The following is a 27879-nucleotide window of genomic DNA, read 5'->3' on the forward strand; positions in this document are numbered from 1 at the left end:
AAAGATTGACAGTGTCATGGGGAACTCCAGACATAGATCTGTTCGCTTCTCCACTAAACCACCAGCTGCCAAAGTTTTGCACGAAGGGATTTCATCACACAGCTTGGAAAGTGGATGCTCTTTCTTTCGGTTGGAAAAATCTTCATGTGTATGCTTTTCCACCTCTCCCTCTTCTCCCAAAGGTGCTTCTAAAGGTCAGACAAGACAAGCCAAGGATGATTTTAATAGCTCCAGATTGGCCTCGGCAGCACTGGTACCCATTACTGAGGAGTCTGGTAAGGAAGCCTCCATGGCCTTTACCCTTGATTCCACATCTGTTGTCTCAGAAGGACGGTCGTCTGCTCAATGTCAAGCTTCACTCTCTTCATCTAACAGCCTGGCATATTCTGTTTTGAAAGACAGCAGGTCTCAGCTTCCTCAACAAGTTTTAAATGTGATTATGGAAGCCAGAAGACCTAGTACAAGGAAAGTGTACGCAGAAAAATGGAAGAGATTTTTATTTTGGACTGCAGCAAAGAATTTGGAGATTTCGGAGCCTAATTTGAGTGTGGCTCTTCAATATCTTACTGAGTTACTGGACAAAGGTTTGTCTTTCTCTTCCATTAAGATTCATGCTGCAGCAATTTCAGCTCACTATGATTGTGACCCACCATTGTTTTCACATCCTTTGTTCAAGCAATTTCTTAGAGGCGCAAAGAATATAAGACCCCCACGTAGAGCTCCTACTCCTGCTTGGGATCTCAATTTTGTGTTGGAGAAACTTACTCTACAACCTTTTGAGCCTGCGGCTACTGCTGAACTGAAATACTTGTCATGGAAGACTGCTTTTTTGTTGGCCATTACTTCTGCAAGAAGGGTTTCTGAGTTACAGGCCCTTATGGCGGTTGAGCCTTTTTTGATTTTTCATAAGGATAGGGTACCATTACGTACTAATCCTTCCTTTATGCCTAAGGTGGTTTCTAGTGTGGCTTTAAACCAAACTATTCATTTGCCTACTTTCTATGCAGATCCCCAAAATAAAGGGGAAAAGATTTTGCACACTTTAGATGTACACAGGCAATTGCGTTATTATTTAAGCAGGACTAAGGATTTTAGGCAGTCTCAGCAGTTGTTTGTTTCTTTTGCTTTGAGTTCAGGGCAAGCCTGTGTCAAAACAAACTATTTCTAGGTGGATTGGGTTCTGCATTGCATTTTGTTATTCCCATCATGGCAAGGAGATTCCAGCTGGGATTAGGCCTCATTCCACTAGGGCTACTGCCACTTCAACAGCATTTCTAAGGGGTGGCAACTAAGGATATTTTGGAGGCAGCTACTTGGAGTTCAGTGCATACTTTCTCTAAGCATTACCACCTTCCTCTCTACTCTAAGTCTAGGGCTGGTTTTGCCACAGCTATTTTGCAAGGCATGTTATCAGCTCCTGCTTCCTTATGATTTGCCAGCCTCCCTTACCTCTGCTTTGGGATTCTACCCAATAGTTAGGACTGCAGCAATGTGGAATGAAGAACATAGTACAGTTTTGTACCTACCATAAATGTAGATGTTCGAGGATCCACATTGCTGCAGTCCAATTTACCTCCCTCCTTCCCTCTGTGTTTAGGGGTGGTTGTGTAGGTGAGATTGTATTCTGGTACCTTTGTATATATTGTATATATTTTTGGTGCAGGTATGTTTGGTGTGTTTTGGTTTTGGCCTTGTCTTTTTAGGGTCTTCTGACATCTGGGGCAAGAAAAGACTGAGGATATGACGTCGGTCATGCGCATTAGTACCCTGACGTACTGACGTCAGTCTAATGCGCCGTGACCGACATCAGCCATATACTTTGGTATTCGGGCCGACTGGACAGCGGACTACCCAATAGTTAGGACTGCAGCAATGTGGATCCTCGAACATCTACATTTATGGTAGGTACAAAACTGTACTTTCCGAATCCTGTTTGGTCTGCTGGGACTGGCTGGATGACTTTTTTTTTTTTTTTTTTTTTTTCCTCTAGCAACTTGCGGACCTCTATAGTTGCTTGTTCCCTGAGACTGGGTGGAACATCCAGGATTCTGTTGACAGGAGTGGGAGGGGAAGAGAACGGTATAAAATACCCTCTGGAAATGATGCTTTGTACCCAGGTATTGGATGTTATACTTAGCCAGGCTTCTGGGTACAAAGATAAGTGACCCCTGACTGCCTCCAGAGCCGGATAGCCGGGTCTCCTTTCAGAAGCGCTGGTAGGGCTGACCAAAGAACTGGCCTCTATCACCCTGCTGTTGCGGCCCCCACCTTCCATTATAACTATTCTAACAAGAAAGTCAAGAAAAAGTTTTCAAAACTTGCAAATAGACAAATCTATCCAATAAAATTGGTCTGAGCTATCTGGAACACCGAGATTTGTGCTGCGGCAAACTAGATCTGGGGTAATTCCAGCAGTGCATCATGGGATAAGGGGCTTGGTCTCTAGCTACTGGCAAACCTTGAGCTTTGCTAATGGCCGTGTCGGAGCCAAGGATCGGCTCCGAACCCATCAGTGAGAATAAACGGCGAGATTTAACAACTTCACATGTTTTGGTTTTGTCCACATTTCTTCTTGTTAGAGATTAAGTCAACATCTTCTTTCGGCTGTTCCCATTAGGGGTCACCACAGCGAATCATCTGTTTCCATTTCTTCCTGTCCCCTGCATCTTGCTCTGTCACACCAACCACCTGCATTTCCTCTCTCACCACATCCATAAACCTTATCTTAGGCCTTCCTCTTTTCCTGTTACCTGGTAGCTTCATCCTTAGCATCTTTTTCCCAATATACTCAGCATCCCTCCTCAGCACATGTCCAAACCAACGTAATCTTGCCTCTCTGGCTTTGTCTGCAAGCCTTCCAACCTGGGCTGACCCTCTAATATACTTATTCCTAATCCTGTCCACCCTCATCACACCCAGTGCAAATCTTAGCATCTTTAACTCTGCCACATCCAGTTCAAACTCCTGCCTTTTTGTCAATGCCACTGTTTCCAACCCATATAACATAGATGGTCTCACTACCCTCTTGTAGACCTTCCCTTTCACTCTTACTGGTACTCGTCTGTCACAAATCACTCCTGACACTCTTCTCCACCCACTCCATCCTGCTTGTACTCTCTTCTTCACCTCTCTTCTGCACTCACCGTTACTTTGAACTATTGATACCAAGTATTTAAACTCATCCACCTTCGCCACCTCTACTCCTTGCATCCTCACCATTCCTCTATCCTCCCTCTCATTCACACACACATATTCTGTCTTAGTCCTGCTGACCTTCATTCCTCTTCTCACTAGAGCATATCTCCATCTCTCCAGGGTCTCCTCCACCTGTTCCCTACTCTCACTACAGATCACAATGTCATCTGCAAACATCATAGTCCACAGGGACTCCTGTCTGATCCCGTTGTTAGAGGTTAAGTATACAGTCCAAAAGTAAAATATAAATAAAAACTTTAATGGATTAATTTCAAATCATACCAGGTGCTAAGTGGAACTAGTATGATTATGCAAAAGTGCATTTATTAACATATTACAGTTTTTGATCCTAAGTCACTACTAGGTCCATTCATTGCATTGCCTGCTGTACTGCAACCAATGCTGCCATCTACTGGTGAGTATTAAAATCCACTCTACCTTTGGTCATTAACAACATCAAGAAAACACTTTCACCTTAAAGGAGAACCACACCCCCAGACTAAAAAAAAATGTTTCTTTCATCAGGTTCGGTGTTTCCTACATTTTAACACCACTCTGAGACTATTTACAGGTTTTAAATAATTTTATACATAATTTGAGTCTGACCACATGGGGTGTGGCATCTTGAAGTAATTCTGATTGTTGTCTGCCTCTAGGTATCCCACAATGCAGTGCTTGTCTGTAAAAAAATTACATAATGCAGGACTCTCTCTTCCTAAAACTCTTGTTCCTGCATTTCTTTTACATGCATACACTATCAGTCAATTTTAAGTAACATTTCATGCCATTCAATGACTACTTAAAATGCAAACAGTGGAAATGCCACACAACAGACTTTCAAAGTGCTTTTTACTGCTGCTGCTTTTTAGAATGGCTAAACTGCAGTTTTTTGTGAAGTCCGAATTGTACTACTTTGAATCATCTCCCATCCCCCTTCACATCTAACTTCCCTAGCTGTCAAAGTGCTAAGAGTAATTTGAGCTGTTACCGGCTGTGATTGACAGCTCACAGCAGAAGACTTGACTGTTTCCTTGTTCTAGCCTTTGTTTCTGTATGAGAAGGGGTAGGACCAGGGAGCTGTGACATCACAATGTGGCTTTTAAGATGGTCATGGTGATGTCAGTTTGGGGAGGGAATTGGCCAGAAAACTACCTGTATTCAGCATCCTTGATGACATCAAAGAATTGGAGGCTACAGCAAGCTTTTCCAAGGCAGGATAAAAGTTTTTTGAAAGTGAAACCACCACAGTATGGCAAGGTACTCTTCTAGTGGAGAGAAATAGTTCATTTAAAATATTTTAAATGCTTTACTACTGGTTATTCCTAGTAGGGACAGTAAGTAGGGAGAAAAAGGACAGAGAAGTTGAGCATTTAATAATAGAATCCTGTTGTCCTTTAAGTAGCTGCCCCCTTCACCCCACCCCTGCAGAGGACAATCCACTTACGAGAGTGCCATGATCGGATTTGGATCTGCTTTCATCCAAGGTACTTCACACTTTACAATGAACTGCTCCAATGCACACTAGAGATCATTCACTTAAGGCTAAAAGGACACATCATCTGCAAACAACAAAGATATAGCCTGCATATTCCCAACTGATGGTACTTTCCAGACCTTGGCTGCACCTTCATATGTCCATGAAAATCAGAAGTAGGAGAGGGGAGATAAACATGTCCCTCTGGGGGTACACATTTGTGTGCCATTTTCAAGTGTGCAGTGCACATGCAGGCAGTACTGACGAGTTCCTGTGACCCTTCCAGTACCTGTGCAAGGGCAAAATAACTGATATACTGTTCTACAATCAGGGCAGATTTAACATTGCTTCTCCTGAGTCAGAGGCTTGACTACTGGGCACAGCCTCCTTCCCAGCACACTGTGGTTATGCTTTCCAAATGAGGTGGAGGAGTGTGTGTTCCCTCTGGTATTTGGAGCACACCAGCATGACATATTTCATTCTAGAAAAAGATGCATCAGCAATAGACTTTTGAATAAGTGGGAGAAAAATCAGTGAATAGGGAAGTAAGGGCTATGACAAATACTGTACCTGCTATTACAGCTCTGTTGGAATATTGGGATAAAGCTCTGATTAAGACCCAGGTGACCAGAAAGTGACACAATGGAGGAGAGGAAATTATGAAGCTTAAACCTGCTTGCCTATTTTTTTTGGGTGGGGCTGTTCTCTGGGCATACTTTTTGTGGGAGAATCCATGGTGGAGACTAGGAATCATATGAGGATACCCATTACAAGGGCAGCAGAGACAGTTTCACATCACATGGAGATACAACTGCACCACAAAGGCCAATTGTACAACAACTCCTTGGGCAGTGATGGGCATGCACAGGAGAGGTACAGCCTTAAAGAGAAAAGCTTGATACTTCTTGTGGATGTTGGCACTTGGCTCTTAACCCAAGGAATGAATGAGTGGTAGGGTTGTCACCTATGGATAATGAACAGAACAGCCATGGGAGGGGATGCTTGATGATCAGAGGAGGACCAGTGAGGAAAAATAAAAACTGCTCACATTGGAATGACGTAAACTTCCACTGTGTAAACTCTGAAGCATAAAGCATTGTAGTATTAGTCAGACATTTGTTTGAAAACTGAAATAACCTACTGGAACATTCCTATTTTGTGAGATGCTGTGACCCAAAGGGGGGCTGTATAGTGGGGGTAATTTTTTTGCTTTCATAATTTAAAACTTTGATAAGGATGTTAGTATTTTAAGATATGGTGGTCCACATTAGAACCATCCAGTGATGAGGTGAGCAAACTAGGAAAGTGCTTACTCAGAAAATTAACAAGTGAGAGGAAAGAAATATTTGGAAGCAGATTCCAGCTATACATTAATGAATCAATCATGTAGGTGTTCTAGCTAGGTGTACAGCAAGGAAAAGAGGAGACAGTCTTTCAAGTATGTCTAGGAAGGTCAAATGTGAATAGAGAAAGGAAAAACTGGAATAGAGGCGCAAAGCAAAGGAACACCTATTTTTTTTCCAGGAATACATATTAGAGGAGGACATCTAAGCCTGACATGACTTTACCTGCCATTGAGAGAGAGATGGGTGCTGAAGACTACACCAAGTCACTGAATAAATATTACTACTTTATTTTCATTATTACGGTATTGAAGAAATATGAGATGAAGGAAAACTGCATGGAGTGTGGGGGTTAAGCATGTAACAGATGCTAAGTTTACTTGGTATATTGTGATAAGAGAACTGAGTGTTGGTTGGTAAGCGACTTTTACATTACAGCATTAGTATCCCAAGAGATTCCTGTTAGAGAGCCAAGGGTGAATGGCAGATGTTTTAACTGGACAGGTTACAAGTCTTTTCAGTCTGTTACTGGTAATGATTGGTAGACAGTAATTTAAGAGAAGAGCACTGAAACATCTACACAAATGCTGTGTCTAAGAAAAGCCTAGAGAGCTACAAACCAGGGAACCTAACACTTGTGTTGGGGAACCTGGTATAAATGCCAGTAAAGACAGGCAGATGACCCTCCTTGCAGGAGATTGTCTGCAGAGCAAGAACTGGCATAATGTCATGGGAAGGATGTTCTATAAAGCATTTGTTCATCCAGTTCAGGGTCACACAGGAGCCAGAGCGTATCCTGCTACTCAGAATATTCAAAGCAGAGAAATCAATCCCAGATAAGGTTGCCACTCTGTTGCTGAATGTAGTTGTTCAAATGCTGCACACATGCTTAAGTAAGTTGGGAGTTCATCTACTGGATGTCTTTGGGATGTGAGAGGAAATTGGACTGCTTAACAAAAATCCTTGTGGACACAGGGAGAAAAACTCTATTCAGAAGACAACTTGGCTAAGAAACAAACTGAAGGACCAAGTGCTGTGAGGCAGCTATATGAACTAGTGCCACTGTACTGACCTCCTGTCAAACAGCCCAATTAAAAGTTATGAGTGAGTTATGGCTGACAGTCTCATGAAAAATTGAGTGATGAAAGAGCTTGCAAAATTTATTTTATTAAAGTTTATTGATTATTGGTGTTTTCCTTTTCAAATTACAAGTTAAGTTCTGGCTTCTGACTGTGTTCCAGCAGAATTAGATCTAAATAACATTGGAAAAGTATTTAATTCAGCATTGTACACAGTAGAGATGACTGGACTTGGAAAAGGTGAGGCCTGGGAAATACTCGTCTTGGATTGAGACATGGCTGTCAGACTTCAGTGGACAGTGGTTGATATGAATTGTCTTCATGGCTCTGCATCATTCCTCGTTGACCCATTTTAGGACTATAACTATTTGGTGTCGCTATGATTTCCATTTTTAGCCAACTGGAAAACAGCTGGTCTTATGTTGCCAAACTGTGGGTTTCTGCTTGAGACTCTTGGGAAGAAGTTTGAAGAAGGAAACGAGATTTAGGTGGTAGTTTGGATTCAGTGCAGAGAACTGCAAGGCCCTGCAGCTCAGAATGAAAAGCCTTGAGAGAACTTATCACCTGGAAGGAATTAAGGTTATTATTCTTAGTTGTGTTGACTGTGCCCAAAAGACACAACTTTAGGCAGTGTATTGGGAAGGAGATGCACACTGTGATCACTTCCTCTACATGGGGGAAATGGTTAGGCCACATATTCAAATGATATGACTTTAGGGGCTATGCATTTAAAATTATGTGCATACTGTTGTAGAAAGGCTGTGCCAAGTGGACAGCTAGAATAAATACATGGTAGGTCAGCTAGAATGACATTTATGTTGTGGATGAGGTAGTCTGTTAGAAAAGGCTGTGTAACCTTTACTTATTAACTTCTGAAGAGTGCAGAAAATGTGTGGAGGTTATGCTATTACTGCAAAATATGTAGCTTGGAAGTGGCCATATGGAATGTGTTTACATAGACAAAAGCAAATCAGTAGTTGGGTGTGAATGACTGCTCAAATCACAAAGGTTGATGCAACAAAATGGGATGCTCAAGAAACTGGTAAAAGACGCACACAAGCTGTAGTGTCTGTCTTGGATTAAAGACACTACTAAAATATTAAGCCTGTATTAAACCAGGCAAGAGCCAATGTACTGCTGCATACTTTCTTTTACTGATATAGCTTCACTTTTCTTCTCACAGGAAGCAAAGTGCAAGGCAGCATTAATCAACATGATGGCACATCAATCCAATTAAAGATCAAGCATGCATACTGCTAATATTATTAGTATACAGCACAAGGGTGGAAATACAAACTATTTACTAGCTGCCTGCAAAATGTATTACATTTAAATGGAAAGGTGCAAACAGTCCTGCATCTTAACATCCAGTGAAGACAAGACAGCTTTGTTACACAAAAGGTGTTACCAGTAATATCACAGTACAATGTTTGAAGTTGTAGTGGGCTCATTGTTTAGACCTACTTCATTTGTAAAACAATAACTCATGACAAATCATTTGTGTAGTCCTCTGATTCCTTATGCAGTAACAGAAGCAAGACACATGCACAAAATTAAAAAAGTGTACGCATTATCACTGACAGTCTAACAACTCATACAAGCAGCAGTATTAAAACACTACTGCCTCATTCCTAACTATGGCCTCTCATCAGATATGTTGGCCATTTTCTGTTTTGCTGCATATTTTATTGTTCAAAAGCCAAATTATTCAGTACTGATAGCATGGGTACAGATCACTCATGGTTTTGTTCTTTCGGCTTTTCCCGGTTAGGGGTCGCCATAGCGGAACTCCGGTCAGCTAATGATCGGCAGTAGATTTTTACGGTGCCAGCCCGATGCCCAACCTTAAACGAAGGCATGCCCATTCACGCATGTCTTTCGAATGCCACTCGACCATGGGGAGGACATGCAGACTCCACACAGAAGGCGCGCCACCCGAGAATCGAACAGGAGAAACTCTTGCTGGAGGTGACAACGCTACTGCTGCACCACCGCGGCTTACACCTATATTAAACACCACAGTAGCTTATAACAAACACAAAGTTATAGAATGCAATTAAATGAGAAGTTTCTCTTGTATCCACCTGTACTACAGTTTACAAGGACACTATTAAATTGCATTTAGCTTAACTTGTTTTTTTCTGACCATGTCCTTCTATGATACTGTTTAAAAGAATACCACTAAAATATTATATTCAGATGTTCATGTTTCACTGTTGCAGTCATCACACTTGGATTATCTGCCTGCAGGTAGCCCTCAGTTGGCCTGAATACCAGAGTCTTCGGATTTCTGTGTTGAATGCTTTCTCCTCTTCCATGACGTTCGGTTGTCAGGGGTATAAAACATGCAGCCGACGCCATTACGTCAGTCTTTCTTGCCGTGGAGGAGCCCGAAGCAGAAGCAGTTTGCAAGTGCTGGTCGGACGCTTCCTGGAATTTTCATTTTTCAAGTTTCAAACCTGAATTCTTCTAAAGCTAAGTACCCCGTTGGGGATCCTTTTTTCTTGCTCTAACTGATGTCAGAAAAAGTTAACAATTGTCTTGCCTGTGGAAAGCAAATACCTCAAAGAGATTTTCATTCTTACTGCATCTGACTGCAAACTAGGAGCCGTAGTCAAGTCCCCAAATTATGTGGACATCCTACAGAAGGGCTTCGCTGAGACAGATGCCTGGTGTCAGAGCCATGGCCTCAAGCTCAATGCCAAAAAGTGCAGTGTCATCCCCTTTGTTAAAAACTCTATACCCATGAACTACCACATAGGCAGCAATCTACTTAACACCAAATGCATGATAAGAGACCTTGGGACCCAGGTGGACAGTAGTTTCTCCTTTGATAGTCACATCGCCACAGTAGTCAGGAAGTCCTTCTATGTGGCACACCTCATCATAAAAGGATTCTCATCCAGAAAAAAAGAGGTCATTGTTCCCCTCTACTCGACAATCATTAGACCCATTATAGAGTACAACGCCCCTTTTGGAATGTACCTCACAAGACATCTGCAGCAGGTGGGAAGGCCACAGAAGTACCTCACAAAGAGGATTACTGGCTTCAAACAAATGCCTTACACTGATCACCTCAAAAAACTCCAGCTTTACTCCGTAGCATATCGCCTACTCTGAGGTGATCTCTGCCTAACATATAAAGCTATGTCAAACCCAGAGCTGTTGGACATGCTATACCTAAAGGAATCCCAATCCTTCAGAGCTACACACTCTAGGGACCTAAACCTTGTCACCACAATAAACAGGACATGCTGGAGGGATAGATTCCTGTCCCAGAGACTTCCCATACTCTGGAACAGGCTACCCATCTATGTCAAGCAAAGTTCTTCATTAGCACTCTTCAAGAAAAATCTTGATGAGTGGATGGGAAATAGGAAATCCACCCCATGGATCACTTCTGTGTCTGCTCAACAGTGGCACAGGAAAATAACTTTCTTGGGTGTCGTAAGCCAGGTAAACTTCTAGGCTAAGCTTACGTAGGCCCTTGGGCTGATAGCCTAGTACCTACCTATGAACCTGTTTAGGCCAAGATCACGATGTCCCTCACTAAACTCTTTCGCTTTCGTTCTCCATATTCCGAAATGGCTTCAATAAGCCATCCAACTACCGATCTTCCGAAAAAAATGTAAAGATCAAGACAGAGACAGACTGCATAGGTCCAAAACTGCCAACGATGCTTGCTACTTGCCAGTCCACCAGTACTAAGTGAGGTGCCTTTGCCGCCCCTGATGCCTGCTTCTACAGATTTGCAGGCCTCTGCTGAGACACATTCGGAGTCCGGTATGCCGCGAGATGCTTCTTCAACTATGGAACCTGTAGATGTCTGTACCTTGGATGGGTACTGGGCACTGGCTTCTGAGGGTGTATTCTGCCCTACCAATGTTCGTATTAAACTGATAACTTCGTTTTTAGCTAAAACTACTGAGCTTCTCTAGCCCTGAGTTCGCACTATGCCTAGAAAACTGACGACCAAAGTGCATGCTCAAGCTCCCATGCCACAAAAACAAATGCATAGAATGGCTGAAGACCTTATTACTCTAATTGGGGGAAGCCAGCCTTCACCTGCTAAAAGACAAATAATTGAGTTTCCTTCTGATTCTACAGACCAGGAGTCCGATGACTCTGACCCTTCTGATTACCAGGACATACCCTTATCAACCTATGAGGATTCAGATGCAGAGGAATCCATTCCCTCTGCCTTCCCTTCAGAGGATTTTTCTTTTGGTGAAACCTTGCATACTTTGACAGCATTTCTGCTGGGAATGCCAGGACTATCCTCAGTCCAAAGAGACTCAGAGAATTTTTTAAGTTGCCTCAGCACAGGCTTCTAGCTGTACCCCCTGTCTTTGATATTGTAGATGTCTTCATGGAATCCAGTCTTACTCCTAACACTTTACCACCGGCCCCTAAAAAAACCTGACCGGTACTACAGAGTACCTGATTCTCACAAATTTCTCTCTCAAAATCCTACTGCGGATCCAGAGACCATTTCCCAGGGACCTAAAGGCATTAAGGCTACTACAGCCAAAAACCCTACCCCTTCAGACAGGGATTCAAGAGCCTTAGACAGATGGGGTAAGAAGGTATATACCTCTGCAACTCTTGCCGTCAGAACTTTGAATTGCCAGTTTCACATGTTGAAGTACCAGCAACATATTATGGAACTATTTAAACAAAAAATGGTGTTACGTCCAGATTGTGCAGAAAATAAAGATTTACAAGAGTTGAGGCATTCTGCAAACCAAGTTAGTAAACATACTTTGCAGTATGGTTTTGATGCCTTAGAAGCATCTTGCGGGGCTGCAGTCATTGGGTCTGTACTGAGAAGGCATGCTTGGCTGAAGGAACAAATCTTGCCAGATCATGTCAAAGCAAAATTACTAGACGCTCCTTTAAATCAGGACTGTTTGTTTGGCACCAAAGCAAAAGAAATTCTTAAAGATGGAGGAAAAAGCTAAATCTATGCAAACAGTCAAAGATTTCTTACAGGTGCAGCCACCTAGTTTCAGTAGGCATTGGCCTTCTAAAAACTGGTCCTTTCCAGCCCCTCCCAGGCCTTCACAGTCTAAACCCAGGAGAAACAGACCACCAAGACTACAGTCTCTGGGTATGCAGAGATCTAAACAATGGAGTGCTCCTCACCTCTAAAACAGGGAGTGGTAAGCCACCCCCTTATGGAAAAAGTTCACAATTACTTGTCAATTATCCTTCCCAGCCATGCCCAATTACTTGCGCCCCTAGGAGGAAAACTTGCCCTTCATGCAAAAAAATGGATGTCCATTACTCAGGACCGATGGGTCCTAAACACTGTATCCCAGGGATACAGATTCTACTTCCATTCACTGCCAACCCCAAGTGGGTTGCCATACCTTCCTCCAAATCAGTGGGCAGAGACTCAAAAGCAAGTACTTTCCCTTCTCAATATCAAGGCTATTCAACCTGTTCCAGAAGAACAAAGGGGACAGGGTTTCTACTCCAGACTGTTCCTGGTGCCCAGAAAAGAGGGCTCTTGGGGCCCTATCCTGGATCTATCCATTCTCAGCACTTTTCTGGTGGTCCCAAAATTCAAAATGCGTACACTACAGAAGCTTCTCCCAATGCCAGCCTAGGATGCCTGGTTAGTCACCCTAGACTTAAAAGAAGCTTATCTGCACATCCCCATAAGGGAGTCTTGCAGGAAATATCTACGTTTCTGGGTGGGTTCTATACACTATCAGTTCTCTGCACTTCTCTTTGGCTTATCTACTGCACCCAGAGTATTCACAAAGTGCCTGGCTCCAGCCATGGTATACTGCAGGCAGAGAAATCTTCAAATTTACCCATACTTCAACGATTGCCTGATTCAGGCACAGTCTGGAATTGCTACTTCAGCACCTGGCATTTGTAAAAAGACTCCCAACTTCACTGGGGTACACAATCGATGAAAATAAATCTCAACTGATGCCCAGTCAAAAAATTGTTTTCCTGGGAGCAAGCTTGAACACAACTTCCCATATGGCATTCCTCACTACAAAAAAAGCAGGTCTATTTGACAAACTACTTCAAGCTAATGGCCACCAAAACCCAGCTGTCTGCAAGTAAAATACTGCAAGCCCTAGGATTCTCATGGCCTCATGTATTCTCTTAATTCCATATGCAAGACTGCATATGAGGAAACTTCAATGGTACTTAAAAAGTCTCTGGTGTCAACATTCTCAGGACCTGGAAACAGTGATTTCTATCGTACCTTGTCTAAGGGCAGAGTTCCTTTGGTGGGCAGAAGCATGCAACCTCAAGAAGGGACTGCCTTTCAACTCAACCCCTCACTGCCCAAACCCTGACAACAGATGCATCAGACTATGCATGGGGGGCTCACATAGTGGGCAAATGGAGCCAAGGACAAATTCTCCTACATATCAATCAAAAAGAAATGCTAGGTGTACAGAATGCTCTGACAGCCTTCAAACACATAATACTTCCAGGACAGCTCCTGATAAAGACAGACAACACCACAGTTCTGTGATACATAAGAAGGGGGGAAACCCATTCTTACCCACTCTGCAGGTTAGCCATGGTCCTATGGAACACAGCCTTGAGCAACCAAGTACACCTACAAGCTCAATTCCTGCCAGGAAAACAAAATGCACTGGCAGACTACCTAAGCAGAAATCTACTGGACCCACACGAGTGGAAATTGGAGCCCAACTCATTCAAACTTCTAATCCAGAGGAGGGGGACACCAGAGGTGGACCTCTTTGCCTCCCCCGAGAACTACCAATTGAGCAAATTCTGCACCAGGAACCCTCACAGCAGGGCCTGGAAGGTGGATGCCCTATCCTTCGCATGGGAAAACCTCTCAATTTATGCCTTTCCCCCTCTGCCCCTCCTTTCAAAAGTACTACTCAAGATCAAACAAGACAGGCCAACGGCAATCCTTATTGCCCCAGACTGGCCACGCCAGTACTGGTACCCACTCCTGCGCAGTCTGACAGCAGTGCCACCCTGGCACCTACAGCTCACACCTTCCCTGCTGTCTCAGCAGGAGGGACAGATTTTGCATCCACAGTTGCAAACCCTGAACCTTGCAGTCGGACTTATCCCCTGAATACACCACCAGCAAACCTAAGCAAGCAGGTGCTAGACGTCATCCTTGAGGCCAGAAAGCCTAGTACTAGGAAATCCCATGCTGAAAAGTGGAAAAGATATTGTTCTTGGAATCAGTCTCAAGGAAAGGACACAGCTGTTCCCTCCTTACCTTAAATCCTTGATTACCTAGCAGAGCTGCTGCACAAAGGCCTATCTTTCTTCTCCATTAAGATTCATGCCTCTGCCATCTCAGCTCATTATAATACTGAGCCACCTCTCTTTTCTCACCTTCTCATCAAACAGTTCCTGAGAGGGGCTAACAATTTAAGGTCTCCTAGGAGAGCTCTCACCCCTGCCTGGGACCTTAACTTTGTACTGGAGAAGCTCACCCTTCCCCCCTTTTGAACCTGCTCCTTCAGCAGAGTTAAAATTTCTCTCTTGGAAAACAGCCTTGCTTCTAGCCATTACTTCAGCAAGAAGAGAGTGTGAGTTACAGGCACTAATGGCTGTGGAACCATTCATTATTTTCCATACTGACAGGGGTTACCTCAGGACTAACCCATCCTTTATGCCTAAGATAGTATCCAGTGTGGCTCTAAACCAATTTATACATCTGCCAACCTTTTTCCCTAATCCTCAGAATAAAGGAGAAAGGATCCTGCACTCCTTGGATGTGCACAGACAGCTGAGGTTCTACCTTGACAGGACTAAACCTTTCAGAAAACCTGACCAGCTGCTAGTCAGCTTTGCTACCGAGGCAGAGGGCAAGACCATTTCAAAACAAACCATTTCCAAATGGATAGCGCACTGCATCCATTTCTGCTACAAGCACCATGGAAAACCTACCCCATAGGGGACCAGAACACATTCCACTAGGGCTACTTCCACCTCTACAGCATTTCTCAGGCAAGTCCCTACCAGGGATATCCTGGAAGCTGCAACCTGGAGTTCTGTACACACCTTCACCAAGCATTACCACCTACCTATTTTTCTAAATCCAGAACTGGATTTGCTACAGCAGTCTTACAAGGCCTGCTAGCCAGCCCTAATGCTTCTTGACTGCCTCCACCCTTCCTCAGCTTTGGGAATCTACCCAAGTGTGATGACTGCAACAGTGAAACATGAAGAACATAGTACAGTTGTGTACACTTACCATAAATGTAGATGTTAGAGTGTATTCACTGTTGCAGTCCTGGTTTTCCTCCTTCCAGCCCCCTGGTATTCTCTGTCCTTTCTACCTATCCTATTTATGGTCATTTTTTTATGGCAGTGGTATTTACTTTTTACTGGGGGTGTTCCACACCATATAATAGCTTCCTATTTTGGGGGCTCCTGACATTTGGGGCAAGTAATGGCGTAGACTGCATGTTTTATACCCCTCACGACCTGACATCATGGAAGAGGTGAAAGCCTCTGATGCAGAAATCCAAACACACTGGTATTCCAGCCGACTGAGGGCTACCTGCAGGCAGATAACCCAAGTGTGAGGACTGCAACAGTGAATACACTCAAACATCTACATTTATAGTAAGTGCACACAACTGTACTTTCTGCATGCATTCATAATTTAAATCACCTTTTCTCTGCCACTGAAAGTGTCATGATTATTTCCAACACAAGTATAACAGCAGATTCAGGTGTGGAATTTAGTAGGATGGAGAGGGCAATGGAAGACAAAAGGCACTTGGTTCCAAAGATTTTTATTTCTGTTATAGTCTAACAAATCATATGAATTCTTTTTTCTAATAAGGATATTTAGGTATAGTCTCTACTGTCTGTTAAACTTCTGAATCTGCCCTTTGAAACAAGTTATTATTTCATCCAAGTGCAGTTAATTGTCATTTAGCTTGCTATACTAACTTACAAATGGAATAGTCTTCTTGACTTACTTGATGTGTCTAGGAACTAAAGCATTCTATAGCCCCATCTTTTCTTAAAACGCCTGCCTAATAGAAGAAAAAACTGCAGGTTTGTTGCGTCTACATTTCCTCACTGCCATGTCCTGCAGTAAGCCTCCATGGATGACTTATTATAACTTTATTGTAAGTTTATTTCTAGAACTGTTCAAAAGGTATATTTTCTTCATAGGTAGGTACTAGGCTTATCGGCCCAAGGGCCTATGTAAGCTTAGCCAACAAGGTTCCCTGGCTTATGCCACCCAAGAAAGTTATTTTCCTGTGCCACTGTCAAGCAGAGAGACAGAAGTGATCCCCGGGGTGTATTTCCTATTTCCCATCCACTCATCAGGATTTTTCTTGGAGAGTGCTAATGAAGAACTTTGCTTGACATAGATGGGTAGCCTGTTCCAGAGTATGGGAAGTCTCTGGGACAGGAATCTATCCCTCAGATTTGGAGTCTGCAACTTTTACAGTGTGGGTTCTGTCAGTGAGCCAGTTGGCAACCCATCTTGTGACGTAGGGATTTATACCTAGTTTAGTGAGTTTAGCTATAATCCCAGAATGGGGGATGGTGTTGAAAGCCTTGGCGAGGTCAAGATAGGCTGTGTGAACCACTTTACCCTCATCTACGGCTTTGGTGACTACCTCAAAGAAGTTGATCAAGTTCAGGAGGCATGATCTGCCTTTCACAAACCTGAACTGGGTGGGATCCAGAGTTTGGAGGTTACCAATGTCTTTGTTTGAGTTCCATGATGATATCCATGGCCTTGCAGACCAGGCTCATCAGGCTAATAGGTCAATAGTTCCCGGGATCAGTGGTGGCTCCTCCTTTGTGGAGTGGGATAACTGTTGCTGTGCGCCATTCAGTGGCACAAAGCCTGATGCGAGGCTATTATTGAACATGGTGCTTAAGTGGGAAGCCAGATCGTTCTGAAGTTCATGTAAAACGGATTCAGGCACCTAGACGGTGCGACATCCACCTGTGAGGCAGCTGGATGTGGACATATGGCAGGATGACAAAGTAGCTGCAGTGACAAATGACTGTGGACAATTCCCTGTCAGAATTGAGGAAACCCCTACACCCTTAACTACAGGTGGCACATACAAACCCCCACAGTGATACACTGTACACCCCCTTAGAAGCCAATATCAGTGGAACATGTGGCTGGCATGGCATGCCACGTGGGCATGAAAGTGGTACCATGTAACCCGTGTGCTGTGGGCAAAGCCTTTATTAATTGAATATGCAATGTGATGTGTGTAGTGCTTGGTGCGTACTAAACTCAAATAGTATCACAACTTGTAGAAATGTGCCACAGCACGGAGGTAATCCTGCACATCACTGTAGTCACACTTATGTTGTAAGATGTGCTTTAGGTGACGCTCCCTTACTACAATAGCCTTCCTACGTGGTGTTACAGGCATCCCCCTCAGAAGAGATTCACGGGTATCAGTCAGGTTCTGCTCCTGCTGCAGAACACACACAAGGTCGGCTATCTATACAGTAGGGCGTCCCAATAATACCTTCAGCCGATGATGCCACACCTCCACCTGGTTGTTAGTCCGTGGGAAGTCCATTTCTGACGCATCAGACACATTCCAAAACCGCAAAGAGTATGACGATGGCATTCGTGTTTGTGCTGAACAGCAGGATGCATACTTGCGTGGTCAGCCTCGTACATAATGATGGTCTAGAAAAACACCATTTGGCTGAGCACATTCCGGTAAGGAAGCCACAATGTCCAGAAATGCCGAGACAACATCATCCAGTGGTAGGAATGCCAACGCTATTAGCTTGCGGATGGCAATTGAGAATACAGTGTCGGTGCCATAGAGGGCGACAAGGTGATGATGCTGGATCTGACGCTAGATGATCTCTGCAAAATGGAATAGGCATCCCTTCAGAATACTCCTAGGGAATGCCTTCCGGCTGGCACGTATTGCTGCCTTCTACTGTGGAGACAAAGTGCATCACTGATCAGCAGCCAATACCCTTTAGTACTTCCCACAAAGCAGTGTATGCAGACTCCGACTTCCATGTCATGAGACAGTACACCAGGGGTACAATCCTTGTTGAGGTGGGGGTGCCAATACATCCATGTAATGTATATAGCTGGCGACATATATCAGCCCATGTGGGGAAGGTGCCATCTCCAAGAATGATGTTGGACCTGCACAAATCTGTCAAATTCTGGGTAGTGGTGAGTAGAACCAAGGAATCTGTCCCGTCCATATCCGACCGTCTGTGGAGGATGAAGCTGCCACTACAGAGTGGATACTGGCTGACATCAATATCCGCAAGTGTTGCTGGAGGTGTAGCCATGGATGCCCGTACCCGCTGCCGTACCCTGGTTATGCTATGCCGAAGTGTTGCACGACAAGGCATCTCCTGTAGTACATTGTCATCTGCTGTGCCTAGGACACACTGCATTACCAAGCTTGGCAATTCATTACCGGTTACCGCCCTCTGCCACAGTTCTGCTCGCAGAGTAGCCACGTGGGCCATTGTTGCATCTGGGCCATGCTGGTGTGGCAGTGATTTCAGCAGTTCTTCCTCCTCTTCCTGGCGTACAGTGATAGTATGTCCTCTGCACGCCTTTACTTTCCGCTCGATACATGCCCAGTACCGTTTCGGCGGTGCTTCACGTTCCAAATGGGAGAGGTACCCCTCAACCACCAGCATTGGTTTACCACGTTGGCTGGTCACTGTGGTGTATCTGTTGCCAAGCAGACCAGGGCTATACATATACATAGATTCCAGCATGGTAGCAGCACTTGTTGATGGCCTCTCAGTATCCATTTCAGCAAGGCTAGCTGGGAATGGGATATACAACCAGCCTTGGAGCAAGTCCCTTCCAGATGGTGGGTTACTCGCTGTACAACACCTTGTCTTGTACCGTGTGTAGTAGCACTGTCTGCCACAGTGGCCCTGTACAGCTGTGTACACTCCACCTGTCTCTGACTGCCTCCCCTATATAGTGTCACTGTTTGCAGTTAACACAACTCTGGTGTTGCAATATGCTTGTACTCTGGCAGGTGTCTACAAAGCCTAGTTGCAGCACAGATTCTCACTGTACTGCACCAGCCCCCTTTAACTCCCAGTTCTTGCTGCTGGCCAATCAGGGTGTTGGGCCCAGTCTCTGTTTCAGTGACAGACGTTACATAGGGAGGTACCTGTGTGTTGCACCCTTGTCTGCCTACATGGGACTGCATACTTGTGTACACCCCTAATGCAGGGACAAATGGATGGGTTTGGTTACACCTGCAGGACATACACTACCATGGTGTGGGTGGTGGGTTAATATTACTGTATGTCCCGCCACTGGGTTAGCAGTCCATGCTTGCCCAGGTTGGCATGTTCCCACCTAACACTGCACCCAGGGGCTCTACCAGAACAGGTACTGTTTGTTACAGGCATGCCTCACATGTGAGGTGGTCCTATGCTAAAGCCCTCCTGCTGTGACATGGTTCCTCCATGTGCACAGACTGCTGTTTAATTAGGCTGTACTGTGTGTGGGGTATGGAGTCTGCAACTATCCCTTTAAGCTCCTAGCCTGACAAATGACTTAGTGTTGTATGCACTAGTTCACAGGGTTAGCTGTGCTGTGGATTTTACTTCCTGCTTCTTTAGGACGGTTTGCTGTGTTCTTGTGTTCAACAGGGGCTGTGGAGGTAAGTGATACTGTTGCGTGTGTGATTGCTGCACTTGTGTGGCACTACCGATGTGCCGTTTGTATTTTCGATCGATTTCCCATTGCCGGCCGTGTACACTGTCACTTGACAGCCTGCGTGTACACTTTAGAGGCCATCTGCGTTTGTCGATTTTCCCGACGCCGTGGGTTTCCACAGCGGGTCTTTCCTTCGGCAGCACCGCTCTATGATCTAGCGGTGCTGCAGCCTTCTGGTTGCGGCGATGTAGCTCGCCGGCATTTGTCTCGCGATCTACACGCCGAAACCCATGTAAAACGCAGTCTGGGATGTCCCATGGATGCTGTGTTTTTGGCTTTAGTGTGTGCAGCTTTTACCTGTGTAGTTGTGATTACAGGGACTCTGCCTTCTTCCTGTATAGATATAGGCCCTTTAGGGGGTGGGGGGTAAAGTTAGCACTGAACCTATCTGCCAGGATGTTGGCAATATCAGTTGGTTCTGTAATTTTCGTGCCTTTGTGCTGTAACTCAGAGCAGATCTGGGTGTTGCCATCAAGATTCTTGACATGGCTATAAAATGCTTTGTGGTTATCCTTAGAATTAGTGGTGATTTTGTTTACGTAGCTAGCTTTTTAGGATCTTATAAGGGATCTCAGCTTCTTACTGAGGCTGACCAGGGAGATCCTCCACTCATGGGATTTTACTCTCCTTTTGCAACAGTTATAATGTAAATTTTTGTGGTTAACCTGCAAATAATTACTGGTCCAAGTGTCTTTTCTTAAACCTTATTTTAAATTATACACTTAAAGGAAGTGCAAACATCTAAGTTGTTACGTGATCCTTTAATTCAGGAAAGCTCTAGTAATTTGATCCATCAATTTTCTGCCATCACCTAGGCCAAAAGACAAGGGTAAATATGTCTTGATAGCTCAAAAAAGTAGAACATTGTTGGGTGAACAAATTTGTTTTTTAGTTTGGATTGTGAGTGTGGAACCAACCGTCCCTCAATCTTGAAGTTTAGTATGTTCCTAGGTAGGTACTAGGCTATTGGCCCAAGGGCCTATATAAGTCTAGCCAAAAAGATACCCTGGCTTTCGCCACCCAAGAAAATTATTTTCCTGTGCTCCTGTCGTTCAGAGCTGAAGATTTTTCTTGAAGAGTGCTAATGAGGAGCTTTGTTTGATATAGATAGGTAATTTGTTCCAGAGTATGGGAAGTCTCTGGGACAGGAATCTATCCCTCCAGCATGTTCTGTTTATTGTGGTGACAAGGTTTAGGTCCATAGAGCACGTAGCTCGGAGGGATTGGGATTTCTTTAACTAGAGCATGTCCAACAACTCTGGGTTTGACATAGCTTTGTATGTTAGGCAGAGATTGCCTCTGGGTAGGCGATATGCAACGGAATAAAGCTGGAGTTTTTTGAGATGAGGTGTGCCATGTAGGAGGATTTCCTTACTACTGTGGCGATGTGATTATCAAAGGAGAGACTACTGTCCACCTGTGTCCCAAGGTCTCTTATCACACTTTCGGTGTTAAGTAGACTGCCACCTATGTGGCAGTTCATGTGTACAGAGTTTTTACCAAAAGGGATGACAATGCACGTTTTGGCATTGAGCTTGAGGCCATGGCTTTGACACCAGGCATCTGTCTCAGTGAGGCCCTTTTGTAGGATGTCCACATCATTAGGAGTTTCAGTTATGGCTCTTAGTTTGCAGTCATCTGCAAACTTTATTAGCCAAAGGCCATCTGTGTTAGCCTGTACTTCAGAGAAGTAGATGCCAAACAGGAGAGGACCCAGGACTGAACCCTGTGGTACTCCACTTGTCACTGGTCTGAGGTTGGATTTGGCGTCTGCTACTTTCACAGTGTGTGTTCGGTCGGTGAGCCAGTTGGCAACCCATCTTGTGACATAGGAATTTATACCTAGTTTAGTGAGTTTATCTATAATTCCAGAGTGGGGGATGGTGTTGAAAGTCTTGGCGAGATCTAGATAGGCTGTGTGAACCACCTTACCCTCATCTACGGCTTTGGTGACCACTTCAAAGAACTCTGTCAGGATTAGGAGACGAAGTGTGGCAAAGTTCTAATCAAATACATGCTGTAAGAATCCTTGCTGTATCTACTGGAATTTTTGATCTGGTAAGCTAACACTGGGTAAGTGTGACTGGATATTAGTAAAAGCAGCAGTCTGATTGGTGAGACAACTAGAAAGAGAGGCTTGTGCGGGGAATGATTTGCTGAATAATTCGTATAGACTCATACATTAACTGACATTCTCACAGTTGCACAGTGGACAAGTGGAGGCTGAGTGAAGCAAACCATGGACTACATAAAGCAGCTTGCTAACATCTCCTAGCCTTAATCTTCTGCATTAACTGCCAGTTACATATATATAAATATAAATATATATATATATATATATATATATATATATATATATTTGGATTCACTTCATAACACTGAAACTTCAAAATACTGAAAATGACAAAACTTCATAATACTGAAGACCAAAATACTGAAAGCTCAAAATACTGAAAACACATATTATGCGTAAACTCAGCTTAAACAACATAAATCATAACAATTTCTACCAAATGTATGCAGGGGGGCAAGCCCCCCTGCACCCCACCCCCTGCTAATTATATATATCTACTCCAAGATTGCACTTAACTACACTATGTGCAATCTTGGAGTTGATATATTTAATTAGTAGGTGCAGGCTTGCCCCCCTGCATATATTTGGTAGAAATTGTTATGATTTATGTAGTTTAAGCTGAGTTTACGCATAATATGTGTTTTCAGTATTTTGAGTTTCAGTATTTTGAGTATTCAGTATTTTGAGCTTTCAGTATTTTGGTTTCAGTGTTTTGAGTTTCAGTATTTTGATATTTCAATGTTATGAAGTGAATCTATATATATATATATATAACACACACACACATACACACTGATTGGTTACTGCTAAGAAAGTATTCTGAAAAGGACTGTTAATATTTTTGACAATTAGGCCTTTTCATTATGGAAAAAGAAGACGCGTTGCTTTTTGGTAAGGACTGTACATGAAACTGTTGTATTTCAAATGACATGTAGCCTAAAGACTGGAATTTCTGTTACAGAAAAAGCCCCCCTCCCAAAAAAAAAAAAATGATTATGTTGTGTTCATTTTTCTTGCAATGTCTTTCTTGAAGGCACTGTCAGTACTCTGTCAGAATGAAGATGATTTATAAAGAGAGAGAGGTTATTTCTTTATGAATCTAGTCAACCAACATGGTTTGGGACGTAGAAAATAAACTAAACTAGACTATCCCTAGAAACGCCTTGTAGACTCCGGGAAAGTGCAGTTGCCACAATGACCAGAAATCAGGATTGAACTTTAAAACCTGAAGCTATGAGGCAAATACTTATCCATTGAGTCACAATACTGCCATTACACTCATTAATTGCACTCCCTTTCTCTATCCATAAATTTTCAAATTCTCTCAGTAAACAATAGGTTCTAACCAGTCTAACCAAAGCTTCTTTCTGTAAATATAACTAGCTGTGTCTGATATGTTTGCTGTGTTCTTGGTTAAACCAGTATTGGCAGGTTCTGCACTTGGTATTAAGAATGGAAAGTAAATTACAGCAGTAGTAAGTATAACTTTGTACCAGAGAGTACGGAAATGGCTAATCTTGAGATGTGCACTGTTGGTAAGTGTGAAATGAAGTGCAATGCTTTTTGTGATCTTGTCTTGTGCTCTTAGTAGAAGCAACTATGTTTGTATTTTAAGTGTTAATCTAAAGGATAGTTCAGATTATTGTATGTATTTCTAGGAGCTGCACCTAATGCCCTTCGACAGCCATACCTTTGGCTGACCATCATTTTAACCGTTGGAATGTGCCTGCTTCCTGTAATTGCAGTTCGATTCTTTTTAAAGACAGTAGCACCTACTGAAAGTGAAAAGGTAATTTACCTTTTAATTGATCTTCTCATCTGAAATAGAACTACTTAATTTTTTATGCTTAGTACTGAGTGCTTCATGTTTCTTTGAAGTAATTTTCTTTGTGCCATCAAAATTGTCTACAATGAAGGCATGCAGAATTGTATTTGAAAAAAGTTACAGAAATATACTTTGCTTACATCTCACCATTTATTTCTTCGCAAGTGGTTCATGTGAAATGAAAACATCACTGTGCAACTTTCTTTTATGTAGTACATATTTTGGTGTGTTGTGTACGAATTCAAACTGAATCTTTGCTAATCTCTAAATGTTACCTTTGAAATAGATTCAAAAGAATCGCAAGCAGTATGAGAAGGAAATTAAAACTCCAAAACCAAGGCCATCAGTTCTCAGACGTGGTGTATCTCAGCGCCGTTCAACATATGCCTTCTCACATCAACCTGGGTATGCTGATCTAATTACTACTGGGCGAAGTATACGTAGAAAAACAGCTCCACGGCGAGTAGGAATTGCAGCAGCAGAATTTGCTGCTCCTGATGGAAGACAATAAAGTTGTGTTTTATCCACTTAGCATTTTACTGAAAATGTTGCACAGCACGGGAGAACTGTGGATTTTATAACATTATTTTGTCTCAGGATTTTAAAGTTCTGCTCATTAAGTGAACATGTTGTGATCTGTGCCTTTCTGGCATCTCATCAGATGGGCTAACAAGTCCTCTCCAACCATTGAGGCAGCAGTGAAGAGTGAACTGCATAGAAGTCCATGAAGATAGAGATGGTAATCTTGTTGATTCACAACTGATGTATGCCACTTTTTATATATTGTATAGTTATGTTAATATATTTAATTTTGGCAGTGAATCTTTGGAAGAAGATGGAAACAACATCATTAAGATTTAAAAATGCCATTTGATGCTAGTGTAGTATGTGTAGTTTTGAAATATTTTTATAGTCTCATTACCCCATTCTTTCCTTGAACTCACCAAGTGACACTGCAGATAGGGACTGCATGAGTCCTGTTGTGTGGCATCATCGTGCACACGTCTGTTCATTGTGAGCAGGTCAAGCTTCATCTTCAGTCTTCTGGGGGAAAATGTGCCTTTCCACTGTAGCATTTTATTTGCTACAGGCATTTTGTCTGTATTCAGAGCCTTTATTTTTGCACTATTTGTTATTTTTAATGGGAACTATTTAATCAGTTTACTGACTTTTGTAGTGTTGTACCCCTAAAACTCTTAAGTGACTAGAAAAAATATTTTTCTTGACTATAATAAAAAAATGGTGCCTCTCTAGCTGATAAACCCCAGCACTGTGCAATTACAAATTATTAAAGCAATACATTGCTGGAAAAGTGTACATTTTAATATTTTCAGGTCTATGTATTTTTTTTTCATTCAGCTGAAGTTAAGTGTTAACTGTATTTTACTAGAAATACAGTGTACTGTCATGTTTGCTTATTTTATCACTGTGACTTACAACTAACTGTTAATGGGGGACTTTTAAAATGTGGTACATTTCAAATAAAGAATACATTCATTTATTTAAAGATTTGTTATGTATATGAACTGTACTTGAAGCAGAAGTTTGAAAAAAAAATAATTTGGTCTGCCATCCTCCAGAAAAATGAATGATATTGTTTTACCACTTCTCAGTGTAATGACTCGTTCAGTTCTTTCAAAGTACTGCAGTTTACTTGTACACTGTACTGTGATTGCACATTACTTTTTCGTTTGCAAAAAAAAGTAAAGTTGATCTGGCAGTTTCAATAAGCGTTTGGATGCACATCCATGTCAAAAGGGGTTATAAAGATATTTAAAGTGCATAATGATGTTGAGTAGCAGGTACTAATAAAATGCAATTCAAAGTTTGAAAATGGAACGGTTTACAAAATGCAGGTATTGCACCCCTGTAAGTAATGTTATGCAGTTTTTCAGTGTTAAAAACAGTAGTTATCTGCATGTTCATGAAGTACATTTATTGCATGTTTTGCCACATCCACCACAAATATGTGCATATTTTATTCAAGTACAAAATAACTTAATATGGGTAAAGAGGAATAAACCCTAATCTTAATGTTAGGAAATCTACTCCAGTTTGTAGTATAAGAAATGTTTCTGTACTTTAACCTTATAGATTGCTTGAAAGTGTGTACAAATTATACAAGTGCCAATAGCAAGTATTAAGATCAGCAACAAGGATAAGCTATGTAGCTCATTTCACATTTCTGTTTTATTGCTTTGATAACCTGTTTGTTGCACCCATCGTCCTCTGAGTTAAATCCATTTATGGATGTCTACACATAGTTAAAAGGAAATACTAGCGTTCTGTGGAAGTGAAATGTTTTGGCAAGAGGAACAGTGTGTCATGTTTATAAATTGTATGTATGTGTGGATATATATAATTTTTTATTTAATGACATTTGATTACCGGAAAAGTCTGACTCTGTATTTTCATTTTATATCACTTTCAGTAGAGGCCCTGGGAGAAAAGCTCTGAATATTTCCAAAGCATTTTGAACATTATAAAAGTATTGTTCTTAAAAATAAAAACACATGCAAGTTTAATTCTAGAAAATTAAACATTAATACAAGGTATATGAAAATGATATGTATAGAATTTTAGACAGTTTGTAGAGAAATTAAAGGAAAGTTAGTCTAATACAAATAGGAATTGCAATATGAGGTGAGGGAAAAACAGGCTTATCGTATATTTCGAGAGAGTCAGGGAAGATCATTAGATATCAGTAAAGAAGTCAGTAAAGAAGGGACAAGTAAGGCAGTATAAGGAATGAAAAGATACTTGTTCGCGTTCAGGGATATACTTTATACTGGATTTGATCAAGAACAGAGCCAGATTTTAGTTGGGAAGTCTTTCAGAGTGGTTTTGAAAGTTGAGAGGGTACAGACCTGATGGATACAGGTAAGACGTTATAGGCCTTAGCAACCTTGTACAAGTACAGACAATGCCCAGCAGATTTGCTACTTTTGTAGACAGGAGGTTTTGGTCACTGGATCACAATGACCGACTGGGAACATAGTTTTGTATAGTGTTTTTTAGTGCTGGACAGGCAGATGGATGCTGGATAATTTTATAGATGGTAAGAAGTTGTGTATATGTTAATGTGGCAGTTCTAACCAATTTAGGGTTTTCAGTGCTATGCATTGGTGGGTTCTGAAAGGAGTATGTACTGCAAATTTAGCAACTTTTGTTATAGCATTGTTCAAGTTTAATTTTTGTGAAGCCTGGAGGTTAGTAAGGATGGGAGCGCCATAAAGAAGAGTGAGGAGGAGATAAATAGTGATAAGTGTAGTTGTGTCTGAGAACGTTTTTGGCTCTGTAAGGCATTCCTAGTTTTGATGAGTTTTTCTTATGCGATTTTGTATATGCAGGTCAAATGTAAGATCATCATCCACTATCATCCCTAATAGTTTGCTATGAGAAGTGACTTCAGTGGTTGTAGTATCAAGAGAGAGGACTTTAAATTTTGTTTTTTTCATGAGAGGGGGATTAAAGGGGAGGGAGTAGTAGTTTGCTCTTTATTTGGGGGGGGGGGTGAGCATGAGTTTAGAGTTATGAAGCCATGTTTCAGTGGCTGTTAGATTCCTGAGTAATTTTTGGATGTGCACCATGTTGTCAGATGTGGCAATGAGAGTGGAATCATCTGTGTATTGTATTAGGATGGCCTGTTGTGTGGAAGTATAGAGGGTGTTGGTGAAAATGTTACAGAAAAGGATCAAGGATAGAGCTTTGTGGTATGCATGTGGTGACAGGGAGGTGAGGAGTGTGTGTGGATTGCCATTTTACTGACGGGTAGCTTTTGAACCACAGAAGAGTGGGCTGACAAAGACCTAATGAGGACATTTGAAGTAGGAATTTGCTGTGACAAACTGTGTCAATGGCTTTAGACAAGTCTAGAAATAAGGAAGAGACTAGTTTGCCATTATCTCTAACTTTATTGATAGTATCTATATAGGTTAGAAAGGCAGTGCTTGTACTATGGGAAGGACGGAAGCCATGTTGTGTAGGGGGATAGGGGTTCTTCCTGCAGGAGATAGTCTAGCAATTGTTTTGGAATAATATTTTTCAAGTATTTTTGTAAGGGGATACAAGATTACTATAGGTCTAAAGATTGTGCAGAGGTATACTGTGTGACTTTTTTTTCCAGAGAGAGGGAGGGAATGTGGGATTCCCAGACTGACTTGTTTATAAAGACTGAGACATGAGAGGCAGTGCT

General features: G+C 42.4%; 1 protein-coding gene across 5 annotated transcripts in view; it reads left to right on the forward strand.

The window, feature by feature from the left end:
* Window positions 1-25191, forward strand: part of ATP8B1 (ATPase phospholipid transporting 8B1) — a 1573644-nt gene extending 1548453 nt beyond the window's left edge. For all 5 annotated transcript variants that reach the window (XM_044074782.1, XM_044074792.1, XM_044074774.1 and 2 more), the window contains 2 exons: window positions 23518-23648; window positions 23971-25191. In XM_044074782.1, coding sequence (XP_043930717.1) covers window positions 23518-23648; window positions 23971-24195 — 356 coding nt within the window. In that variant the 3' untranslated portion in view covers window positions 24196-25191. The remainder of the gene's footprint in view (window positions 1-23517; window positions 23649-23970) is intronic.
* Window positions 25192-27879: the final 2688 nt, after the last annotated feature.

Source organism: Protopterus annectens, chromosome 1.part1, assembly GCF_019279795.1.
Source record: "Protopterus annectens isolate FY-2018-M chromosome 1.part1, PAN1.0, whole genome shotgun sequence".
Classification (NCBI taxonomy): Eukaryota; Metazoa; Chordata; order Ceratodontiformes; family Protopteridae; genus Protopterus; species Protopterus annectens.